General features: G+C 47.2%; 1 protein-coding gene across 10 annotated transcripts in view; it reads left to right on the top strand.

Annotated features, from left to right (window-relative positions):
- Positions 1 to 2,657: 2,657 nt before the first annotated feature.
- The window catches only part of FGFR1 (fibroblast growth factor receptor 1), a 45,512-nt gene continuing 28,102 nt past the window's right edge, over positions 2,658 to 20,067 (top strand). For 2 of the 10 annotated variants that reach the window (XM_039853900.1, XM_039853899.1), the window contains exons 1-2: positions 2,658 to 3,170; positions 11,067 to 11,245. In XM_039853900.1, coding sequence (XP_039709834.1) covers positions 11,155 to 11,245 — 91 coding nt within the window. In that variant the 5' untranslated portion in view covers positions 2,658 to 3,170; positions 11,067 to 11,154. Of the gene's footprint in view, positions 3,171 to 3,352; positions 3,486 to 11,066; positions 11,246 to 15,879; positions 15,947 to 20,067 lie in introns of those variants that run through there. The other 8 variants (XM_039853906.1, XM_039853905.1, XM_039853904.1 and 5 more) reach the window with 6 other exon arrangements.

Here is a 20,067-nt window from a genome sequence, read left to right as displayed (position 1 = left end):
CCACTTCTGTAACAGGGAGGTGTTAACTCTACAGTAACAACCCACTGTAGGGTGTGGGGGGGGGCGGACATCTGAAATAGCTAAACTCAGATGGAGGAGGGGAGCGCCAGGAGACAGGAGCTCCCTTCTCCATAGAAGAACTTCGAGGACACAAGTAGCTGGAGGAAGAAGGAAGAGATTTTCTGCAGTGTTCCCAAACAAAGAGAACTGATCGGGCTTTGGGGAGAGCTCTGTTTCCCTCTGTTTCATTCAGCACCTGTCCCCTCCTCCCACAGATCCAGGAGGCAACAGGCCTCCAACTGGTTATCAGGTCCTCCAGTGTGAGGGCCTTTGTCTCCCCCTCAGACATCTAGCTGGCAGGGCAAGGGGCCTACAAATCCTCCCTGACCCTCCCAGCTCTTTGTTATCTCAGAGGGAAGATTACATTTCTGTGTGGGGAGGCAAGGTGCCAGGAGTCCTCAGAGCAGGACAGAGGCAGGCAGAGTGATTGTCTGACCCTTTTTGCCTGGAGCTGGTCAGGCCGCCCTGGAGATGCTCTCCCTCCACTGGCCTGGGGCCTATCCCCAAGTGGAAGGTCTGCATTTCAGAAAGAGGAAAGGAAGAGCAGCATGGAAGGGCGATGGGCTGGAAGGATAAAAGCAGGCAGCTCTCGATTATTCAGGATTCATTTCTGTGCTCTGTGGATGTCCCATGCATTCTCTGGGTTTTTCACCTTCTCCATTCCACGATCTTTAGCTAGTTCCCTGAAAAGTGGGAGAAGGAGAGCTAGCAAGTTGGCTACTTGCTCCCATTTCAGCTTCTTGCTAAATCTAGAGAAATTTGTTCAGCATCAGGTCTAGGCCCCATAACACCAAACAGACAGGCACTTAGATCATTCTCTTTCTGTTTAAATCAAGGGCACATTCTTCAGCCTCCTCTTTTGCATTCAAAATACTCCTAAAATGCTCCCAAATCAAGCCTGGATTGAGAATTATTTGAAATGAAGGCGGCCTAATTGATGGGTAGCTTATATGGGAGGATATAAATGGAGCCTGATCAGGAATTGAAGGATCAAAGGGTGGAAAGATAGGCTTATAGGAGGAATAACCCTCTAAGCAATGGCTGAAGTTCATTTATTCCACAGATATGTGAATTCCTACTTTTATTAGTTTTAAATGTATTCATTCATTCAATAAATATTTACTGCACATTTACTCTTTGGTCAGTCAATAAACATTTACTGAGCTCCTACTATGTGAATGACACTGTTGGGCACTATTCTTTCACTTGCTGGTCAAATAGAAAAATAACTGAGAGACCCTTTCCTTAAATTTAAGGAGGAGGAGTTATCTCATTCAGTATTCAAGATTCCACAACCTTACGAGTTTAGGCGGGGCGAGGGTGAAGGTGCAGGCCCTACTATTAACTTACACAGCGACTTCTATCCATGGAACACCTTTGGTGCACTGACATCTGTGACAACTTTGTGAGGGAGTCCCAACCAACTAGGGGTAATATGTAAACCAGTTTTGATTTTATTTCAGATGCATAACTCGTACAAAATTAAACAGTTCATAAGTAGGGGACCAGAATGGAGACATCTTTCATATCGAATGTGACATATTTCTCACTCTACCAGTGGTCCCCAACATGACACCATTGGAGCAGTAATAAAAATACAAACTCTTTGCTTCTTCCTGGGACAGCCTAGTTCCTCAAGTCCGAGCAGGTCCAACAATTTGTCTTTTTCAGAAGTTTCCCAGAGGACTCATCCATTTGGATTAGGGAGCCACTAGATTCTACCACTCTGTGGAAGGATCCAGAGAAAAGGGCATTTTAGCTGTTTTCTCTTTGGTTCCATAGAGAACTGGATTGTGCTCTGGGTGGACTCTGATTAATTTCCAAACCAACACCACCCCTCAACTCCTTCCACTCACTCTTTGCTTCCAAACATTCCCCGCAGGCTGGAGACTTCTGGAGGCCAAAAATTGTGCTGTAAAATTGACAGGATGCAGCTTCCCATGGACCACAAAACCCAAACCGTGTGGCTGGGGAAAGTGAAATGGAAGGGTCTGAGGAGGGTGTCGACCTTCTAATGAATAAAAACAGCTTGTATTTATTGAGTAACTGTATGTCTAGCTCTCATTTAATCCTCAACTCTATATGGAAAGTACTATTATCCCCCTTTTAAAGATGAGAAACTGAAAATCATTTCCCCTAGGCACACAGTCAGACTCCAAAGTTTCTGCTGCCTTGTAGAATCTCAGGCGACAGCGTCTTCTCACCTCACCCCCAAACGGCTAATCTGTCCACGGAATGATTTCGGGCGCTCTCCAGGAGATACTCAGATGGGGGCGGGGGTAATGCATGCATAGACTAGACTACAGGCAAGGAGCAGCAGAGTGCAGGGCAGCTTAGCCCGCTCCCCGCTTCTCGGGGCCCGAGGCTCAGAAACTACAAGGCCCAGCAGGCAGTTGCAAGGGGAGGAGGAGGAGGTGGGACTAGCGCGGGGTGGGAGTGAGAGAGAGAGCCCTCGCGCCTCGCCGGCGCATAGCGCTCCGAGCGCTCCTGCGGCCACTGGTGCGGCGGCCTCGGTAGCAGGCGGCGGCGAGCGGGAGCCCGAACTCTGGTCCAACCGCAGCGCGCGGAGGAGCCCGGGCTGTGCCCAGAGCTGGGCGGCAACGTCCGGACAGGACCGAGACTCCGCTTAGCGCATTGCGGCGACCTCGCCTTCTCCGGCCGCGAGCGCGCGCCGCAGCTGGAAAAGCAGCGGAGACCGCGGACTTTTCTCCTGTCCGAGAGGCGCCCCGCAGGGCGCCGGGTACCAAGACTGCTCTCGGGAACGCCGCAGCGCCAGGGTCCCCGCAGGGCGATGGAGCCCGGGCTGCAAGAATCGTGAGGCGCCGCCGCCAGGTCTGGAGAGGGGGGCCACAGGGTCTGGAGACCCCGGGCGGCGTGCGGGAGCCCTCCCCACGCCCCGCCTCCGGGGCACCAGCTTTGGCTCCATTGTTCCCGCCTGGACTGGAGGCGCCCGGCGCCGAGCGCCACCGGGAGTCGAGCGCTGGCCGCGGGGCTCTTGCGGCCCCGCCAGGAGCCCGGCAGCGGCGGGCCGAAGCCGAGGACGCGGGCGCCCGCCCGGCCGCACAAGCCACGGCGGACTCTCCAGAGGCGGAACCTCAGCGCCGAGTGAGGTAAGAGCTGCGGCGCCCCCAGATCCGGGGCGGGCTTGGCGTCCCGAGTGGCCCCCGGCGCTGGAGCCTCCTGCCTGCGCTCTTCCCCCGCCGCAGCCCTGTCGGGTCCGGCGCCTCCCTCTGCTTGTTACCCGTCCCCCTCGACTTCCCAACTCCCTCCCCAGCACTCTGCGCCCCCCTTTTGTCTCCCCTCCTTTCCCTCGGCTCGCGTCGCCTTCTGCGCCCCCTGCCCGCGCTCGTCCCGTCGCTCCTCCTGCTGCCCAACTTTTCCGCCAACTCGCGCTGGGGAGCTGGTGAGGCAGCGTGGACACCACGGTGAGACCGGGCAAGGACAGGGCCAGGGCGAAGGCGGCGGCGGCCCTCAGTGTTCTAGCACTGGGTGAGGAGGGCGGGAGTGGGCAGGGAGGTGAAAAAAGTGTGTGTGTGTGTGTGTGTGTGTGTGTGTGTGTGTGTAAGAGTGTGTGTGTGTGTGTGTCAGAGTGTGTGTGTGTGTGTGTGTGTGTGTGTGTGTGTGTTGCATTCCACTCTTTTTAGTTCACTCGTAGGGACTCACCCCAATTCAGCAGGTAGCTTTGGGTGGAACGCTAAAAATCCCGAGTATTTCCATGTCCTTTTCCGCCCCTGGAAAGCCTGGGGTCGGGTTTGGGGTGGGAAAGCGGTGGGGGCACGAAGAGGGAAGGGAGTGGAGGGGTAGGTCAGCTTCTCTCCGAATAGGTTTTAACTCTATGTCGTCACCAAATGGCTGGATCTGCATTAGCGGAGAGCGAGAAAGGAATTCCCTTCCCAGAGGGGCTTATTAGTCCATCCCCGAAAGGGTCGGAAGTTTGGAGACCGTGAGGGCGCCCAGTGGGTGATGTTAAGCCCCACGATAGGGTCAGGGGAGGGGAACGTTCAGTTCCAGTCTGGTTCTAGGAGGTGGGGGAAGGGCTAAGGGTTTTGTCCGGCGCGGTTCACTCGGCAGCAGCAATGCATGTTGCTTCTCTGGCCGCGACCCCTCTGCTCTCCGCCCCATCTTCCCGTCATGTTTGAGGTTGGGAGAAGATGGGCTAGAATCCTCATTTTCGGAGGAATTTATTGACATTGTAGATGGAGTTCATTTAACACATAGCCCGTGAAGGCAGCCAGACACCTTTGGTGGTAGCGTGTGTGAATGTGTGGGGGAGGTGTGTGGGGGGGTGAAGCCTGGGCCCAGAAGCTGTTAGCCATTTAAACATTTCTGCGGTATCTTTCTTCCCCAACACGTTCCCCCCCGCCCCATTTTCCAGATGTAGCAGCCGCATCTGGTGCCGTTTCACCCCACAGGGGTACACCGCAGCCACATTATTAACATCCCTCTTCCTCCCTCCCCCTCCCCCAAATTAAAACTGGAATTCTTCAACTTGTCCTTTCCATCTCCTTCTTTAAAATTTCTTAAGTCTTGGAGATGTGGCATTGGGATTTGGGGTGAAAAAAGTTACCCTGGGTCCCGTTATTTAGGATCTGTTGGTGGTAGTGCTTTCCAGGTTGTGCAGAAGGTTTTAGGGGGTGGCACTTGCGAACGGTTCATCTGCTGGAGATGGACTCTTTGGTCACAGGTCTGACCCAGAACTGGCCCTGATAGAAGTTTCTGGAACCAAAGTATTGTTTCTTGTCTCTTCCGTTAGAGCTGGGGCAGTGCGAATGTCTGACCCAGTGCGGAGCCCGCCGTCGGGTCCTCGGCCGCCGGGCGGTGGCGTCACGCATCCCTATTCCACCCTCCCGGCAGCGAGTCGCGGGCACAGCGGCCGGGGCCGGGGCGGGGCGGGAGGGCGAGGACTGTTGCTGCGAGAGGCGCTCCCTGTGCGTTTTTAAGGAATTATTTGGGCTGCAGCTCCTGGAAACTAGAGTGGGACATTTTCCCATTTAATAAGTGAGGCTGAAGTTTTGAAAGCGGGGGTTGGATTGCTGAGGGGTTTTTTGTAATGTCCTTTGAGGTAGGAGAGCACCTTGTGGTCTATAGTTGCGGGAGGATAGGGAGAGTTGGTCCCTCTCACCCTCTCCTTTCCAGTCTCTTTCAAATTGAAAACACTTCTCTGGTTTCCTCCTTTGGGCGGTAGTTTTGGAGGCTGTAATGAAATCGCACTTTCTCTAGACATGGTAATTAAGGTGACTGTTTCCTCCGCAGATGTGCCCTGCCCTTTGCACCTCCGGACCAGCGCTTTTTTTAGAATACCATCTAAATTGTAGAACCTTAGCCTTGAGACCGTTTAGCGCAAAGTGGCCATTTTTCTTCGTTGGCCCAGGCTCCCGAATTCCTCTCTGAGGCTTGAAAAGCTAAATAGCAGGGCCCCGTGGGACATGCCTCCGTCTGCTAATTACCCCCAAGCCTGGGTCATCTCCCTTCCTTTTGGTGACGGAGGTCGAGTGGGAGAGCCATTGCCGACCGTCTGTCCTGATGGCCTGCTTCCCTAATGACTTGTTTACATATTTCTCCCCACTTGGTTGGGAGAAGCTCCAGGGCTGCTGCTGACCCAAGAGGAGCACAGGGTGTTTGGGGACAGGGAGGTTGCTGGGGCCTGGCTCCAGCTGGGATGGTTGTGTACTGCATCAGTGACAAGCTTCTTGAAATATCTGTTGCATTTACTCTTAGTCATAGATGAGTGTCAGCATTTTAATGAGGGCCATCCGCATGGTTAGCCACTTGGACATGTGTGCTTTCACTGCCTGCTTTTCTTGCCCATTTTGGAGGTATTTTCACAGATGGAATTTGGGTCAGAGTGGGCACTACTTCCTTTGGTTCCCAAGTAGACAGTCTTGGGTGCTTCTTTATCTTGGCCTCTGGCCATGGAGGATGTTAGAAAGTTCCTTAAATGCCCTTAGAATAGCAAGTTGAAGCAAAAGAACAGGCAGAAATAGAGAAGGAGCCTGGAAGATTATTGTCCCACCCTTCCTGAGGGAGAAGATTAGAGTAAGTACCTCCATAGAGTAAGCGCCATAAGCCTTGGCTGGCTTTCTTCCTGGTAGACTCCAGAGGGTAGGAAGATTGAGTTGAGTATTGAGTAGGCAGACTCCTGCCACGGAGACCACAGAGACCAAGGAAAAGCCATGGGTTTTTGCTTTGAGTTTTATGCTTTTTGTTTGTTTTGGGTGTTGACTTGAAACAAGACTCCTAAAATAGGCAATTTCCTCCTGTGAGTTTGGGGTTTTAGCAGCCAGCTCCTCTGAACGCTTTCTTCTTGCCTCCATTTTTCAATCTCTTTCATCAAAATGGCTGTTAGTTAAGAGCTTCCTAGGAAAGTTGGAGCCTGTTGCTGCTGGAGGAAAAAGAGGTAGAGAGAATTGATTCAGACATCTTGTTCTAAAAAGGCCTCACATCACTTGAATTTAATTTCCTCTTGGGAAATTTGTCTTGCATTTGTCTTCCCAAGAGCTTTGTAAAAGGTCTGAATTTGCCAGGGACTGGTGGGAGGCCAGATGTAGAGCTTTAGAGAAGATATTCTGGTGCTTCCAGAGAAGATTAAATACCAGACTTGGGCTAGAATATTTGCTTTCCCCCCAAGATTGCATCTACCTTAAACAGAAATTCTCTCCTTACTACCACTCCCTCTTGCAATTAAAGAAGCTATTTTTCATCTTCAGTTAAATAGCCCTCACCTGAATGAACAACTCCAAGAATATGATGGTGGTCACTAGTCCATCCTGTCTCCAATAGCAAGGTTTCCTAGATTATGGTGGAGCAGTTAGTGTTTCATTTATTTATTTTATTTTATTTTTACTAATTTTTTGTATACCTCACTCCCAAGGACATTTGGACACTTTACAGAGACTCGAAAATTTTAAATTAGCATTTCCCTTGGACCATCTAAAATTCTGCAAGCTGAACTGCATAACTTTTTTCAGATGCTTAATAAGTACTTGCCCTGTCATTCTCAGTGAGCAGAGAATGCTTACTTTTGGGAAAAGCAACCATTTCTGTTAACTCTTCTTCCTATCTAAAGGAATTAATGTTTTGGTGTTACTTCCTCATTTCTGAGGAATTGAAATGTTTAAAAAATGTCCCAGTAGTTATGTTTTGAGATACAGCTTGGCTGGCTAACAAGGAGTATTCGACTATCGCTTTTCTTTGATATTCTCTATCTTTCTTCTGCAAGAGTATCTATATCAGTTTCTTTTCAGTCAGCCTCTGCTTTTAACACATTAGGTGCTAAGGATATTAACAAAAGTTAGTCAGGTACAGACCCTACTGTTAAAGAGCTTGGTATTTTGTAAATTCAGAGGAATGAGATCCTCATTTAGAAGGCCTAAGGAAAGAAGAGGTGTTTTTTTTTGAGTTAGGGGTCAGAGAATAGGAAAGCTTGGCCCATCGTGTGAGGAGGAAGAGCAAAGAAGAAACGTTTGGGCAGGGTGTGCAGGTTGCCTAGAGCTGTGCTCCCCCACAGGAGTATAACATAAGCCACATATAATCTTAGATTTTCTAGTAGCCACATTTGAAATTCAATAAAAAGAAACAGGCGGAATTCATTTTTATTAATTTTTTTAGAGTTCGATAATATGTTTGATTTAGCCCATTAGACCCCAAAGTATAATTTGAACATGTAATCAATTCAAGAAATTATTAATGAGGTACTTTACATTCTGTTTTTATACCAGGTTTTCAAATTCTAGCACTAGCTACATTTCAAGTGCTCGATAGCCACAAGTGGCCCGTGGTCATCGTATGGAGCAGCTAGGTCTAGAGTATAGGGTTTGAAGATGGAGAGTGAGAAATACTTTTGTAAGGTAAGAAGTTCGTGTCCTCCTGCTGCCAAAATCTCTTGAGAATACTGTCAAGGAGTGACTCAAAGCACAATGTTTATAATTCCTTACATTTGATTAGGACTTTAGAGAGGCGAGAACAGGCATTTTCACCCACGCTGCCTACTTGATCCTCATAACCTATGATGTAGGGAAGACAAGTATTTTAGCCTCCTCTGACAAGTGGGAAACTGAGGCTCAGAAAGGTTAAGTGACTCTCCCTTGGTGGCAAAGTCATAAATGGAATGGCAAGAATTAATCTGTTACTTTTTCCAGAAAATAGAAGGAAGAAGACTTGGCCTTGAACTCTTCAGCTAGTTTTCCTTACATTATTTTTGGACAAGGAGATCTGACAATCATAGAATCTTTACTCTTAGAATTCAGAAGAGTTTCAAGGGGGTATATTCCAGCCCCTGCTTTCTCCCATCTTACATTAAATTAGTACTTAGAGAGAAGAGAGCAGGTACTCTCACCCATGCTGCCTATTTGGTCCTCATAACCACCTGTGATGTAGGTGGGGCAAATATTTTAGTCCCCTCTGACAAGCGCGGAAACTGAGATGTGTGTATCCCCCATCCACATACTCCAGTGAGGACCTCTGCACCTAGGCAGAGTTGGCCACAGGTCCCAGGAGACCTGACATGGGAGTGGAGCCAGCTGCAGGGTCTCTGAGGAAGCTGCTGTGTACACCTGTGAGGCTACAGGTCACATCTGTCCAGCAGTGAAGGAAGGAGACTCTTCCTATGGGATTTTAAGAATTTATTAATTAGTAGAATGAGAAGAAGGTGAGGAGAAGTAGGAGGTGGTAGTTCCTAGGGTCCCAGGCAGTGTGTGGATTAGTGGTTTACATCACAGTGTTTTCTACAATAGGATGTGTGCCCATTTACCTTCTCATTCCAGGAGTTGGTGCTGGGAGGCTAGGTTTTTTATTAACAACCTTCATTTTACAGATGTAGGACTTGAGGCCCAGAAGAGAAGAAGAGGATGAGATTTTTGCAGGGAAGCTGCCAGATTAGTTTGAAGTACGTTGATCACAGAGCTGAAAGAGGACAGTTTGCAGCCAGCCCACACCTATGAGGAGGTGGGCAGGCTTTTCAGGGTACAGAGTAGCCAAGCAGTGGTGGAAGCTGCCTGTCTGCTACATTTGTGAACAAGTGTAATCACCTCAAGATGATACCACCCTTTCCCACTGGATACTAAAAATTCATTCATTACGCTGGTGGTTTCTGTGGGACTTAGGTTCTTAGTTGGGTGTACCTTTCTGCATGACAGATGTGCATCAGTTTAGTGTATCTTCTGGATGTAATGAGATATGGAATGTGGTTTAGGGATGTCCTTTGGCAAGCATCACTTCTATTTCAAGCCAGGGATCATGCCCCTTCCTATGTGCCCCATGTGTCCTAGATGGCACAGCTGTGAGCTGCTTACAAGGGTCTTCCAACCCACAAAACTGAGAATCGAGGCTCCCCCATTTCCAAAGTTACCTCAGATCTGTCCTTATCTACTTAGTTTCTCTATAGCACAGGGATGCCCTTTGGAGAAAATGAGTGTGTATCAGATAGAGCCAGGTTTAATGAACCCCTAATTTGCGTCCTCCCACTTCGTTCCCTAGCATCTGAAAACCAGGGCGATGAGAGTCTCGGTGCTGTTGCTTACCGGCTTAACTTCTTAACCTCTTTGAGTCTGTTTCTCCATGGCTTAAGGGAAATAATGATTCCTGCCCTGCATAAGTTTATAGTGAGGAAAAAATGAAGTTTTATATTTATAGATTTTACCTAGTCCATGCTTGGCATGTAGCGGGTATTCAATAAACATTTGTTCCAGTCTGTTTCTTCTAGTCTTTTCTCTAAATTTAGAAAAATAAAAGAGAAATGTTTACTTTTCTTTTGATTTGAAATCATTAAAAAATTTTAGGAAAGCCTTGGGAGGGAGCTAGTGGTAGTGTATACATATTCCCATCGGCAAGCACACGTGAACGAAGCCAAGAATCTAGGGGTTTCTGCCAGCGGGGACTGACTCACTCGCAGGGGCCCTGTCTGGCTCAGGGAAGGCAGGGCTGAAGCACCACATTAGGGCATGTTCCGGGGAAGTGGATTCTCTGAATAACTTGGATGGTTCCCTGGAGTATTTAGGACAAAAGCCACCTGGAAGATGGAGATGGTCACCCCCACATCGTCCAGACGGTGCCCTGAAAGTCTTATCACTTGGTAAATGTTTAGCAGCAACAATCCCTTGTTCCTTAGGACCCTAGGAGCTTATCTTAAATTTATCACTCCAGACCTGAGAAGGGTGAAGGGGCTGTGCTTTGAACTGGGACTGGCATGAACCATCTTTGAGTCAGCCCTTGCAAGAGCCCTTTGACTCTTCAGCACAACCTCTTTTTTCCCACTTCTGGATTCATTTCTGTCAAACATCAGCTGTCACCTTTCAGTATTGGGGAGAAGAACTGGATTCACTTCATAGTTCCACACTCTGAGGCTCTTTTTAAGGGGTTGGTAGTTTTGTTCTCTCCGTGAGGGAAGCTGGTAGAACCAGAGATCCCTGGGGTGCATACAGTTTGGAGACAAAAAGAAAGGACACTCAAATCACTTTTTTCAACTTTCTCATCACATAGGTCCAGAGAGGATCAGCATCTTACTTGGCTCCCATTTCCTAGTCTTTAGCTTATTCCATAATTCATCTCTCTTTACCCTGCACCAAAGGATTGGTTTGCCCTGGAAGGAGTGAAGTCGTAGACCAGAGTCATCAACACACTGAAGGCTCTTTCGGTCCCACCACTCTGTGAAGCCTTTGCCCACGAAGTGGCAACACTATTTGGGACTTTCATAAGGCTATTTGCTTTCTCAATACAATTTTGGTGCTTAGGGCTTGGAGAACTTCATGACGATTTTCCCAGCAAGGCTCGCACATAGTCCACACTCAGTAAATAGTTTTAGAACTGAATTAAAGCACTCCCTTGTCTAATGAAGGCCTATCACCTCGAATTCGTTAGGGCAGGACCATGGTTCTTTTCTTTGTACCTTAAGGAATGAGTCATTGCTTTAATCGCCCTTCTGCACAGGGTGACTATGTGACATGCTTCATCTTCTTTTTCTCTTTGCCTCACTTCCACCCTCTTAACTTTTTGGTTTTTTCTCTTTCCAGAGTCAGCTTGAAAAGGAGGATCAAGCTCAAGGCAGAGTCTCCATGGAGGTGTGGAGCCTTGTCACCAACCTCTAACTGCAGAACTGGGATGTGGAGCTGGAAGTGCCTCCTCTTCTGGGCTGTGCTGGTCACAGCCACACTCTGCACTGCCAGGCCAGCTCCAACCTTGCCTGAACAAGGTAAGGCATGAGCCGAGGGTCAGCCCGAACTCCTGGCCCTCAGAAACAGGGTGGTCTGGGACAAAGGTGATGTGTTCGAAGGTGATGCGATCAACTGGGAAGGCTCCACCCCAGTGGAACAAAGGACTCCTTTCCTGTAGGAGAGACTCCCAAGCTGGGCTGGTTAGGGCCTGGTTATAAACATAACCAACTTTATCAGAAGTTGGGTCATGAAGGTTGGTGACATCTATTTGCCAGAGGTGGGTTTATGCTTTTCTCTTTTGAAAAAAATTACTTTTGATTGGGACCTAAGAGCCGGTTCCCTAACCTAAGCGATGTATAAAATGGGGTTGGACAATGCAATGGGGAGTGAGTGACTTATGAATTTGGGTTTTGAACTTGGATCAGGCTACAGGGGATATTGAGGGATGTGGAAGCTTGATAAAGACCTCTGGCTTCTAAAAAATCGTTCCAAAGATACATCTTCTATGAGGGTTGGCAGTCTTGGCCACATACTTGCCATTTTGCCTTCCTTGACCATGTCTCACAGGCCTGTTTGGAGGCCTGCTGAGTGATTTGCTTTGGATATGTGCCGCTGGAGAGATTTCGAAGAGATTGAGAACCAAGGAGCATAATGGGTCACGGGAGTTGGGGGAGATCTACAGCTTGTTGGAAATGCAGAGAGATTATCAGTAACAGGAAGCACTTGCCTTCCTGCTCATGGGATTTGCTGGAGTTGTGGAAATACTTCGTGGAGATTACAGGTACAGCATACGTGGTGGCTTTCGAGGGTCTTTAAGAACTAATATTTGGGTTTTTCTGCCCACAAAGGGTGTGTGGCTTGTAATCCAGTGGCTGATCATATAAATAGAGAAGGTCGGCAATGGGTGAAAGGCTCAGGTGTGCACATGAATGGTAGCTGCCTTTAAAGGGCTGTCAGTCTCGCTGTCAGGTCCTATCTAAATGATGAATGATGAGTGAGAATATTTGTCCACTCATATGGTGATGGGGAAGGACGACAGAAGGGTGTGTGAGATTTTCTAGAAGGTACACTGGCTAGAGCAGACAGATTAATGTTGCATTCAGTAATAGAACTGAAGGCAGGACCTGAGCTAGAACATACTGGAAACTCGAAGTGGGAGAGACCGTCTCTCCCCACAGGGAGTTCACCATCTGCTAGGGAGGAGACCAATACAGAAGTAAATACAAAGTAGACCTCGTTTAAACTACACAGTGGAGTTATAACAAAATGCAATAGGCATGCAGAGGAAATGGGGAACTGAGAGCATCTGAGGTGGGTCTAGAGGGATAGGTAGGAGTTTGGAAGCGGGAAATGAAGGACATTCAAGGTAGAACAGCATGAGCGAAGGTACTAAGGTAGGGTGTATAAGGTATACAGAGAAATGATTTACCTGGTGAGTAGGTAGTTTTCTGAGTAGAAGTAATACCCAGAAAAATTGGATCGAGTTATGAGCACATGGAAGGCCTTAATGCTCTGCTAAAGAAATTATACTTAAATAGGTAGATATTGGGGGTCTTGAAAAGTTTTGAGCAAGTAGTGATGCAGTCCATCATTCAGAAAATTAATCTGGTAGCTGAATTTGGATGAGTGGAAGGAAGAAGATGGACCTATGTTTGAATTCTTCTCTACCTTTTAATAGTTGCATTACTCGCTTTGACAAATTACTCAATCACACTAAGCCTTAGTTTGCTCATCTTTAAAATGGGGACAGTAATAAAGGATTAAGTGAGCTAGTCCAGACAAAGCACTTATATGTAAAGTGTTAGCTGCCACCATTGTCGCCAGAAAGAGAGTTAGAAGTTTGTTTTGAATGTCTAGCTAGGGAAAGAGAGGGTATAAACTAGAGTAGGGGGCCATGAGATTGTATAAGAAGGAAAAACTAGTAGAGACACTATAGAAATAAAACTTATGGGGTTAAGCAGGTTGGATGTTAACTCTGGGTGACCAGAGACACAGACGGATGAGATGAGAGTAAAGGGAAGAAGTTACAGCACGAGGTTTGTGAGGAGTAGAGACTTGGATGAGCCAAATGCAGATGGTAGTACGGGAGACCTCAAGCAAGGAGGGCTTGGATGGAGTTTGAGAATATGACTTTATGATGGACTCTAAAGTACTTTTTTTAGAAAACTTTCTCCAACAAACTCTTTTGCAGCCCATAAATGGAGGATGGAGAAAGTGAATAGTATGGCTCTTGGCCTTATAAGCAGGAAGTCTACAAGCACTGGAATTTTAGGAGGGTAGTGGTAGTGGTGGTGGTGACAGAGGGGTGAAAGGGGAATTGAAGCTCCTGGTTGTGGATCCAACAGAGAAGGAAACAGAGGCAGTGATGAAGGATGGCGCCAGTGCGCTGAAGGGCTCGATGAGGACAGGGTACAGGCCCCATGAGCAGAAGGGACAGGATAGGAGAGGTGGAAGGGCCATAGGAGGCTATGCAACAGTGAAGACTATGCAACTTCCCTGTTTGGTTGTGTGAGCCCCTCTCTTAGTGTGGCCCTTTCACATAGCTTGTCCTCCTGAGCTTTGCGATAACAGAGCATTGCCCTGCTGCCGTTTAAAAGAAAATCAACTTAACTGAGGTATAATTTACATTCTATAAAATACACCAATTTCGAGTGTACAGTTCGATGTGTTTTGATCAATGTAACTACCAGCCCCATCAGTATATGGAATATTTTCATTGCCCCCAAAACTTCCCTCAGGCCCCTTTGTAGTTAGACCCTTTGGCAGCACCAACCTCAGGCAACCAATGATCCACTTTCACTACAGATTAGTTTTGCCTACTCTAGAATTTCATATAATGGGATTATATGGTGAATGTGTATCCATTCATCTGTTAATGGCCTCTTGGGTTATTAACAATTTTGTTTATTACTAAAACTCCTGCGAATGTTCGTGTCCAAGTCTTTGTGTGGGCATAAGTTTTCCCTGGACTGCCTTAGTTTTGATTTTGGCTCTACTTCTTCCTGTTGGTTCTTGGGAAAGTTCTTCTTTGCACCTCTATAGCATATATTGATAATGAACATCTGCTCCTAAGGTCATGTGAATGTCAAATGGGAATGTCTGCAAAGCTCCTAGAACAGTGCCTGGTACAAAGTCAATGAGCAATAAATAGCAATAGTGGATACCATTTCCTGGGACCCCATAGGAGACAGCACATGGTGAGGGGCTTGTTTCAGGGGTGGATTTGGAATGACTGAGGACACAGAAGTGGAAATCCACTGGACTTGGAGAACAAGTCCCAGTTCCCTGTTTGGTTGTGTGAGCCCCTCTCTTAGTGTGGCCCTTTCACATAGCTTGTCCCTCCTGAGCTTTGCGATAGCAGAGCATTGCCCTGCTGCCGCGAAGTCACAAGAGACAGTCTATCTCAGGTTTTGTAAACTATACATTATCTCATATAAAGTATTGCATAGTCTTGGCCCTCCTGTTTCTTAGAAAATTTCTGACTATCATCAGCGTCTAAAAAGGTTGGTCCAAAAGTTTAAAGCAAACTCCCCCAAACCCTGCTTACACTGCAAGCTTTTCCCCTTCAGGAAGGCTTTGCTGAGAGTGTGTGTTGTGAACCCCTCCCCCAGTCTGCAAATGCTCCTGAGGGAGTGGGGAGGGCCGGCAGTTTCTGGCTGTCTTTGGAAAGTTGATTTAATAAGGGTTCCAGGAAAACCAGCCTCTCTCCCTCCCTCTCCTTTCTCTTCTCTAGTTTGGGATCTTAAGGAGGCTCAACTTGTTTCAGATCAGGCTTTGAGGGAGGAGGGCACTGTGTAGATAGACTGAAAGTGGGTATTGGGTAGAATGCCCGTTTAAAAAGATAAGCACCAACTCGAAAGACATTTTGAGCTTGAGGAGGGTTGTGTCTATGTTTTTTTCTCTTTTTTAGAATAAGATTTGGAAAGAAGCAAGTGGGTGAATCCAAAACTGCTTGCAAGGCCACTTCTCACAGCTGGGAGTGGGGGTCCTGCCCCCTTTTCAGCATAACATGGTTAAATACCCCAGACCCTGTGATCAAGGGGACAGTATGAGACTTGCAGTCTCAGAATACTTGCCTACATGCTTGGAAATCTGCAACTAATAAGCAGTTTAATGGGGGCTGGGGTTTTACAGCTCCTCCCACCTACCCAGATTTGAAGGAGTCTGGTGGCCAGTTGAAGGGGGAGAGGTTACACTTAATGGAAAAGCCGCACGTTTCCATTTCTGGCTGCAAGCCCCTGGATGCTGGGCGCCACAAAGCAAGGCTTTGTCTTTATGTTCCACAGAAACCTGCACCCACGGTGGGGAGAGACTGCAAGTGGTTCCAGAGACACTGCCCCAGCCTCAAGTTATAGGGCCCTGGCCACCCCAGGCAACCCCAGCCCAGGGTCCTGCAGCTGCCGTTGGCCCAAAGGGGTATGCATTTCAGCCTAGCTGCTGGGAGATCCCACCCCAGGCCCACTACCAGCCTCAGACAGGCTGTGATCCACTGGCCACAGCCCACTGCTGTGGCCGGAGGACCAGTATCCATCCAGTGGCTGCCTTGAGACACATGCAGGAGTGCTCCTCCACCTCACCCCATCTCCGGCATAATTTCTTCCTGGGGAAAGAACCTGTTTACTTCTAATTCACACTGGATGTTTAAGAGGAGTTTCTTTACCCTCCGCCAGAAGGCAAGTGGAATTACATGGAGCCAAAGGTGACGTTGGATGACCCACTTGAGAACAAGGATGGCGGATGTAAGACTGCATAAATCTGCAGAGCGCTTAGCTACTAGGTCTCCACGGAGGGTCAGCTCTGTCCCACATCCTTCTCCCCTGAGAGGGGTGGCTAGAGTGCCTTTGAAAGAGCACGTTTGCAAGTCTTGCTGAGCTGAGTAGGGTGGGGGTAGGGAGGCCCCAGCGCTCAGCATGTGAAAGAACGTGAGGGAGGAGTGCTTGACCACGCTGGGCAAGTGCAGCAAAGGCAGTCCAGAGCTGTGTTCTTGGCTCTGGCTTCTGCATTGCTACACCATTAGCTCCACTGATTTTCCACTCTGGCTTTGCCAGCTAGCTCCCCGAAGTCAGGGAGGTGGAATTTCTCAGGGAAGAACAAATGGCTGTCCAGAGCCCTTGCCTTGGGTGGGGGAGGGGAGGAAGCCCAAACAAAGAATCAGGCCAGGATTCTGTCCCCTGGTTTCTTGACTACCTGGTGTCTGGGGTGGGCAGAAACTTGAGAAAGACTGTCATTTTTTTGGAGCCTATGGCCCCGGCACGGAGGTGAGTCAGCAGGACTCTTAACCAGGGTGCTTGCTTTCCTGGTCAGGCAGAAGCAGTGAGTGATGGCTTGTATCTGGGGCGCTGATGGATGGCCTTGGGAGAAGTGAGTCCTGGGGAGTCATTATCAGGGAGGGTGAGGTCCAGGGTCAGAGAGCCTGACCAGCAGCTGCTCCCTGTTTTTACAGTGCCTCATTCCTCCGGGGCCACTGGGGGCTCCAGCTCATGCTGCAGACACCACCTTTGCCTCTTCCTTCCTTCCCTAGAGCCTAGAAAAGAGACAACTGTTTCTCTGCTGACCAGGGGATGTCCAGCTGCTCTGGCACGCCTGGTCTCCCAAGTCCACCTGCCCAGGCCTCCCTGTTTATTCTGGAGAGGTGGCTCATTCACAGACTTATCGCAAACATTCTCTTCTCTCTGCCCACCTACCCCCCACCCCAGGCCCCAAGTGACTGAGCTGAAAGTTAACTGCTTTGCCTGGGCTCCTAAGGACCTGGAGTGAATCCCAAACTGTTTCTTCATAGGAAAAGCTTGCGGCTGCACCTAAACTTGGGGGTTTGCTCTGGCTTCCAGATAGTGACAGCCAAGTAGGGGGGCAATTGCCTGAAGCCTCCCAAGGTAGGCTTGTTGCCGCTTAGTGCCACAGTATGGCACTAAGACATTGCACTCCTGCCCTCAGAGTTCCCCTCTCCTGGGTCTTGGTCCATGCCAACTCTCACCTTTTCGCTTGCCAAACAAGGTGACCACTGCCTTCATTTAAAGGGTTTGTAGCCTGCGAATGGGAATTCTGGGTAGGAGGGGTCTGTGCAGTGAGATTCAGGCACAGAGAAAGATAGATTGGCTCCAGTGGAGCTTGAAACTCAATGCTCCTTCCTTATCCCACATGTTCTATCATGGCTGAGCCTCCTGGGATGGGTGTGTAAAAGGAGGTGAGTGTTGCGGCAGCCGGTCCTGCCATTTGAGTGAATGCGGCTGTGTTTCCCAGGCCCTGGATGTGTAGGCGCTTTGAGCCTCAAGTGGGTGAGAGGGTCAAGGAGTTTGGCAAAGAATAGACTTTAGCGGTTATGAGTTTGGGCAGGAAAAGAGGTTAAAAACCAGCAACAATAAAGTTTCAATACTTAATCAACAAAGAAAGCTGAAGTTAGAGCTTAGCCTTTCCTCAGTTTTCTCCAGGATGGAAACCCAGCTCCTGGCTAATGATCCCTTCACCATTTATTCACTGATTTTTACCCACTCTCTCCCTTGCCTCTCTCTCCTATCCATCCATACATCCATCTGGCCAAACAAGACTCTTTCTTTTTCTTTTTCGAATACAGCATATAATCATTGTTTATCCTGGCCCCTTAACTGGAAATGTCCATCTCTATTACTTTAACCCTTCACTTTTTGTAATTCTTACTCTTAGCTTGAGGATTAATTTGGGTTTAGTTTAAGGCATAGCCTAGGGCCGCCTCCCTCTTGAAATCTTCATCTCCAAATTAATCATTCCTTCTCCCCACTTTCTGTTTTTTCAGTCCAGCAGCACTGTCTTTACTCTGCCTTATAATATACAGAGTTTTCAACATATAGCTGTTCCCTCCACTAGGGCAAAGTTCTATGTAATCAGCAAGAATATTTTTTATTGCTTTTTTAAAACATAGACATTTTGATATGTAATCTAGGTTCATCATAGAAATTTTAGAAAATACAGAGTTACAAAGAAAAAAAGGAAAACTCTTTCCATCATCCAAAAATAATCACTGCTAACTGTAAATCCATAACTTTAGACTATTTTTCTTGTGTTTATACAAACATGACTTTTCAAAAATGGATTTGTACAGTATATACTGGTTTGTAACTTAAGCATGTATTGAAGAGAAATTTTTAATCATGCCCAGTAACCACATTGTATCCCATTGTATGGATGCGCAGTTTTTTTTTTTATTTACTGTTGGGCATTTATGTTATTTTCAATAGTTTGCACTTAAGTGAATAGACTTAGAAATGTATCCAAGGATATATTCTAAAAGTTACATAGTGCCAAATTGCCCAGAAAGATTATGTCAGTAAAGGTCTTTTACAATAAAAATTAACAAATACTGTTTATTGCATTTTTACACTCTGCATGCTTTACATTTTTACACTGATCTCATGGCTACAGGTTTAATCCCATAATCAGAAGTGTAAACTGAGGTTGAAGGAGTGAAGTAACTTACTTGTCTAAGGTCATATAGTTGGTGAGAAGGTGGAACTGGGATTCGGACTCAAGTAGGTCTGACTCGAGTGTTTTTTTCCACTGTATTATACTATATCCCTATCTCAGATTTGATTTTTCCACAAAATTTAGGCAGACCAATGTTTGCATTTAAACATTGCCGGCTCGATCTCTTTTATCTCACAGGAATCAGGCTTCACCTCCCTTTCTGCTGTGATAAGCTTATGTGGTGATTGGAGTAAGGACAGCTAGAGATGCTTGCTTTGTGCCATTTCTTGTGTGACATTCTGCTCTTCACTGTGAGGTGATTCATCTGTCATGGGTCTGTGAGCTACCCTAATGGAAGTGGTTCCCTAGCCTAGAATAATCTAATCAATAAAACAAAAGTAGCCAAACCTCCTACCTGGAGAAGGTCTAGGATCAGAGGTCCCCAAAATGTCAGATGCCACCCCTGAGTTTTCTTGGTAGGTCACACTTATTCCAGAATGTCATGGGGTTGCCAGGACACATAAGCCACCTAGATTGCTTCTAAAATGATTGTAGTCCAACAAGGTCTGATGAATGGAAATAAACATGTCAGATGGTTCAGAGAGGCTGCAGCATTAGCATTGTGAGGCTGCCAGTATGTATATTTTAAAAACATGAAGAAATGCAAAAAAGGAGGAGGTCCTGAAATTTTATTTTACATAGTGTTTACATTTTAACAAATTAATGTTTTAAACAAAAATACATGTACTATAGTGGGCTAGTCACAGAATAATTATAGGATTTAAGAAATATATATTAATTTGTGGTATACTATCAGGTGTGCCACAGGAATAGAACACAGATTTATTGAAAGTTGTTTGGTAAATGTCTTCTTCCAGTTCTGTCAGTAACTATCTGTATAACCTTTTTTGGGTAGAGGGGAACATCAAAAGTCTTGGAGGCCCTTCTTGAAAGGGAGGCTGAGAACAAATGCCAGTCCTATACCTAGTCTCACCATGGGTTAGGCCCAGCCTTGGCCAGTGTTACTCTTACAAGCATGCAGATACAGTAAGCGACTCATTTAAGTGTCATTCAGAGACTACATCAAATAAGGACATAAACCTCCCTCCTTCCCCTGAGTTATGAGGACATCTGAAACCACAGGGGAGGGCCTCTTCCCTAAAGCGAAGGGACATATTGACCATCATTTGTGGGCTGTGATGAAGTGTGTATATGCATGCACACATGTGCACACACACACACACACACAACCTGAAGTCAGGTTTTATTTTGTCTTTCGTTCATTCCAGAACATTAGAATAATTTATTGTCTGATACATAGTAGGTGCTCAGTTAACACTTTTTGAATGAATGAAGGCATTCATGAATGCACAAGTAAGTGATAATCCATATTAAAAAAAAAACACCTAAACTTTCTAGTTTA

The sequence above is a fragment of the Pteropus medius genome, unplaced genomic scaffold (genome assembly GCF_902729225.1).
Source record: "Pteropus medius unplaced genomic scaffold, Ma_sr-lr_union100, whole genome shotgun sequence".
Taxonomy (NCBI): Eukaryota; Metazoa; Chordata; class Mammalia; order Chiroptera; family Pteropodidae; genus Pteropus; species Pteropus medius.
The sequence above is the reverse complement of the archived record's forward strand: the minus strand, read 5'-3'. Positions and strand labels throughout refer to the sequence as shown.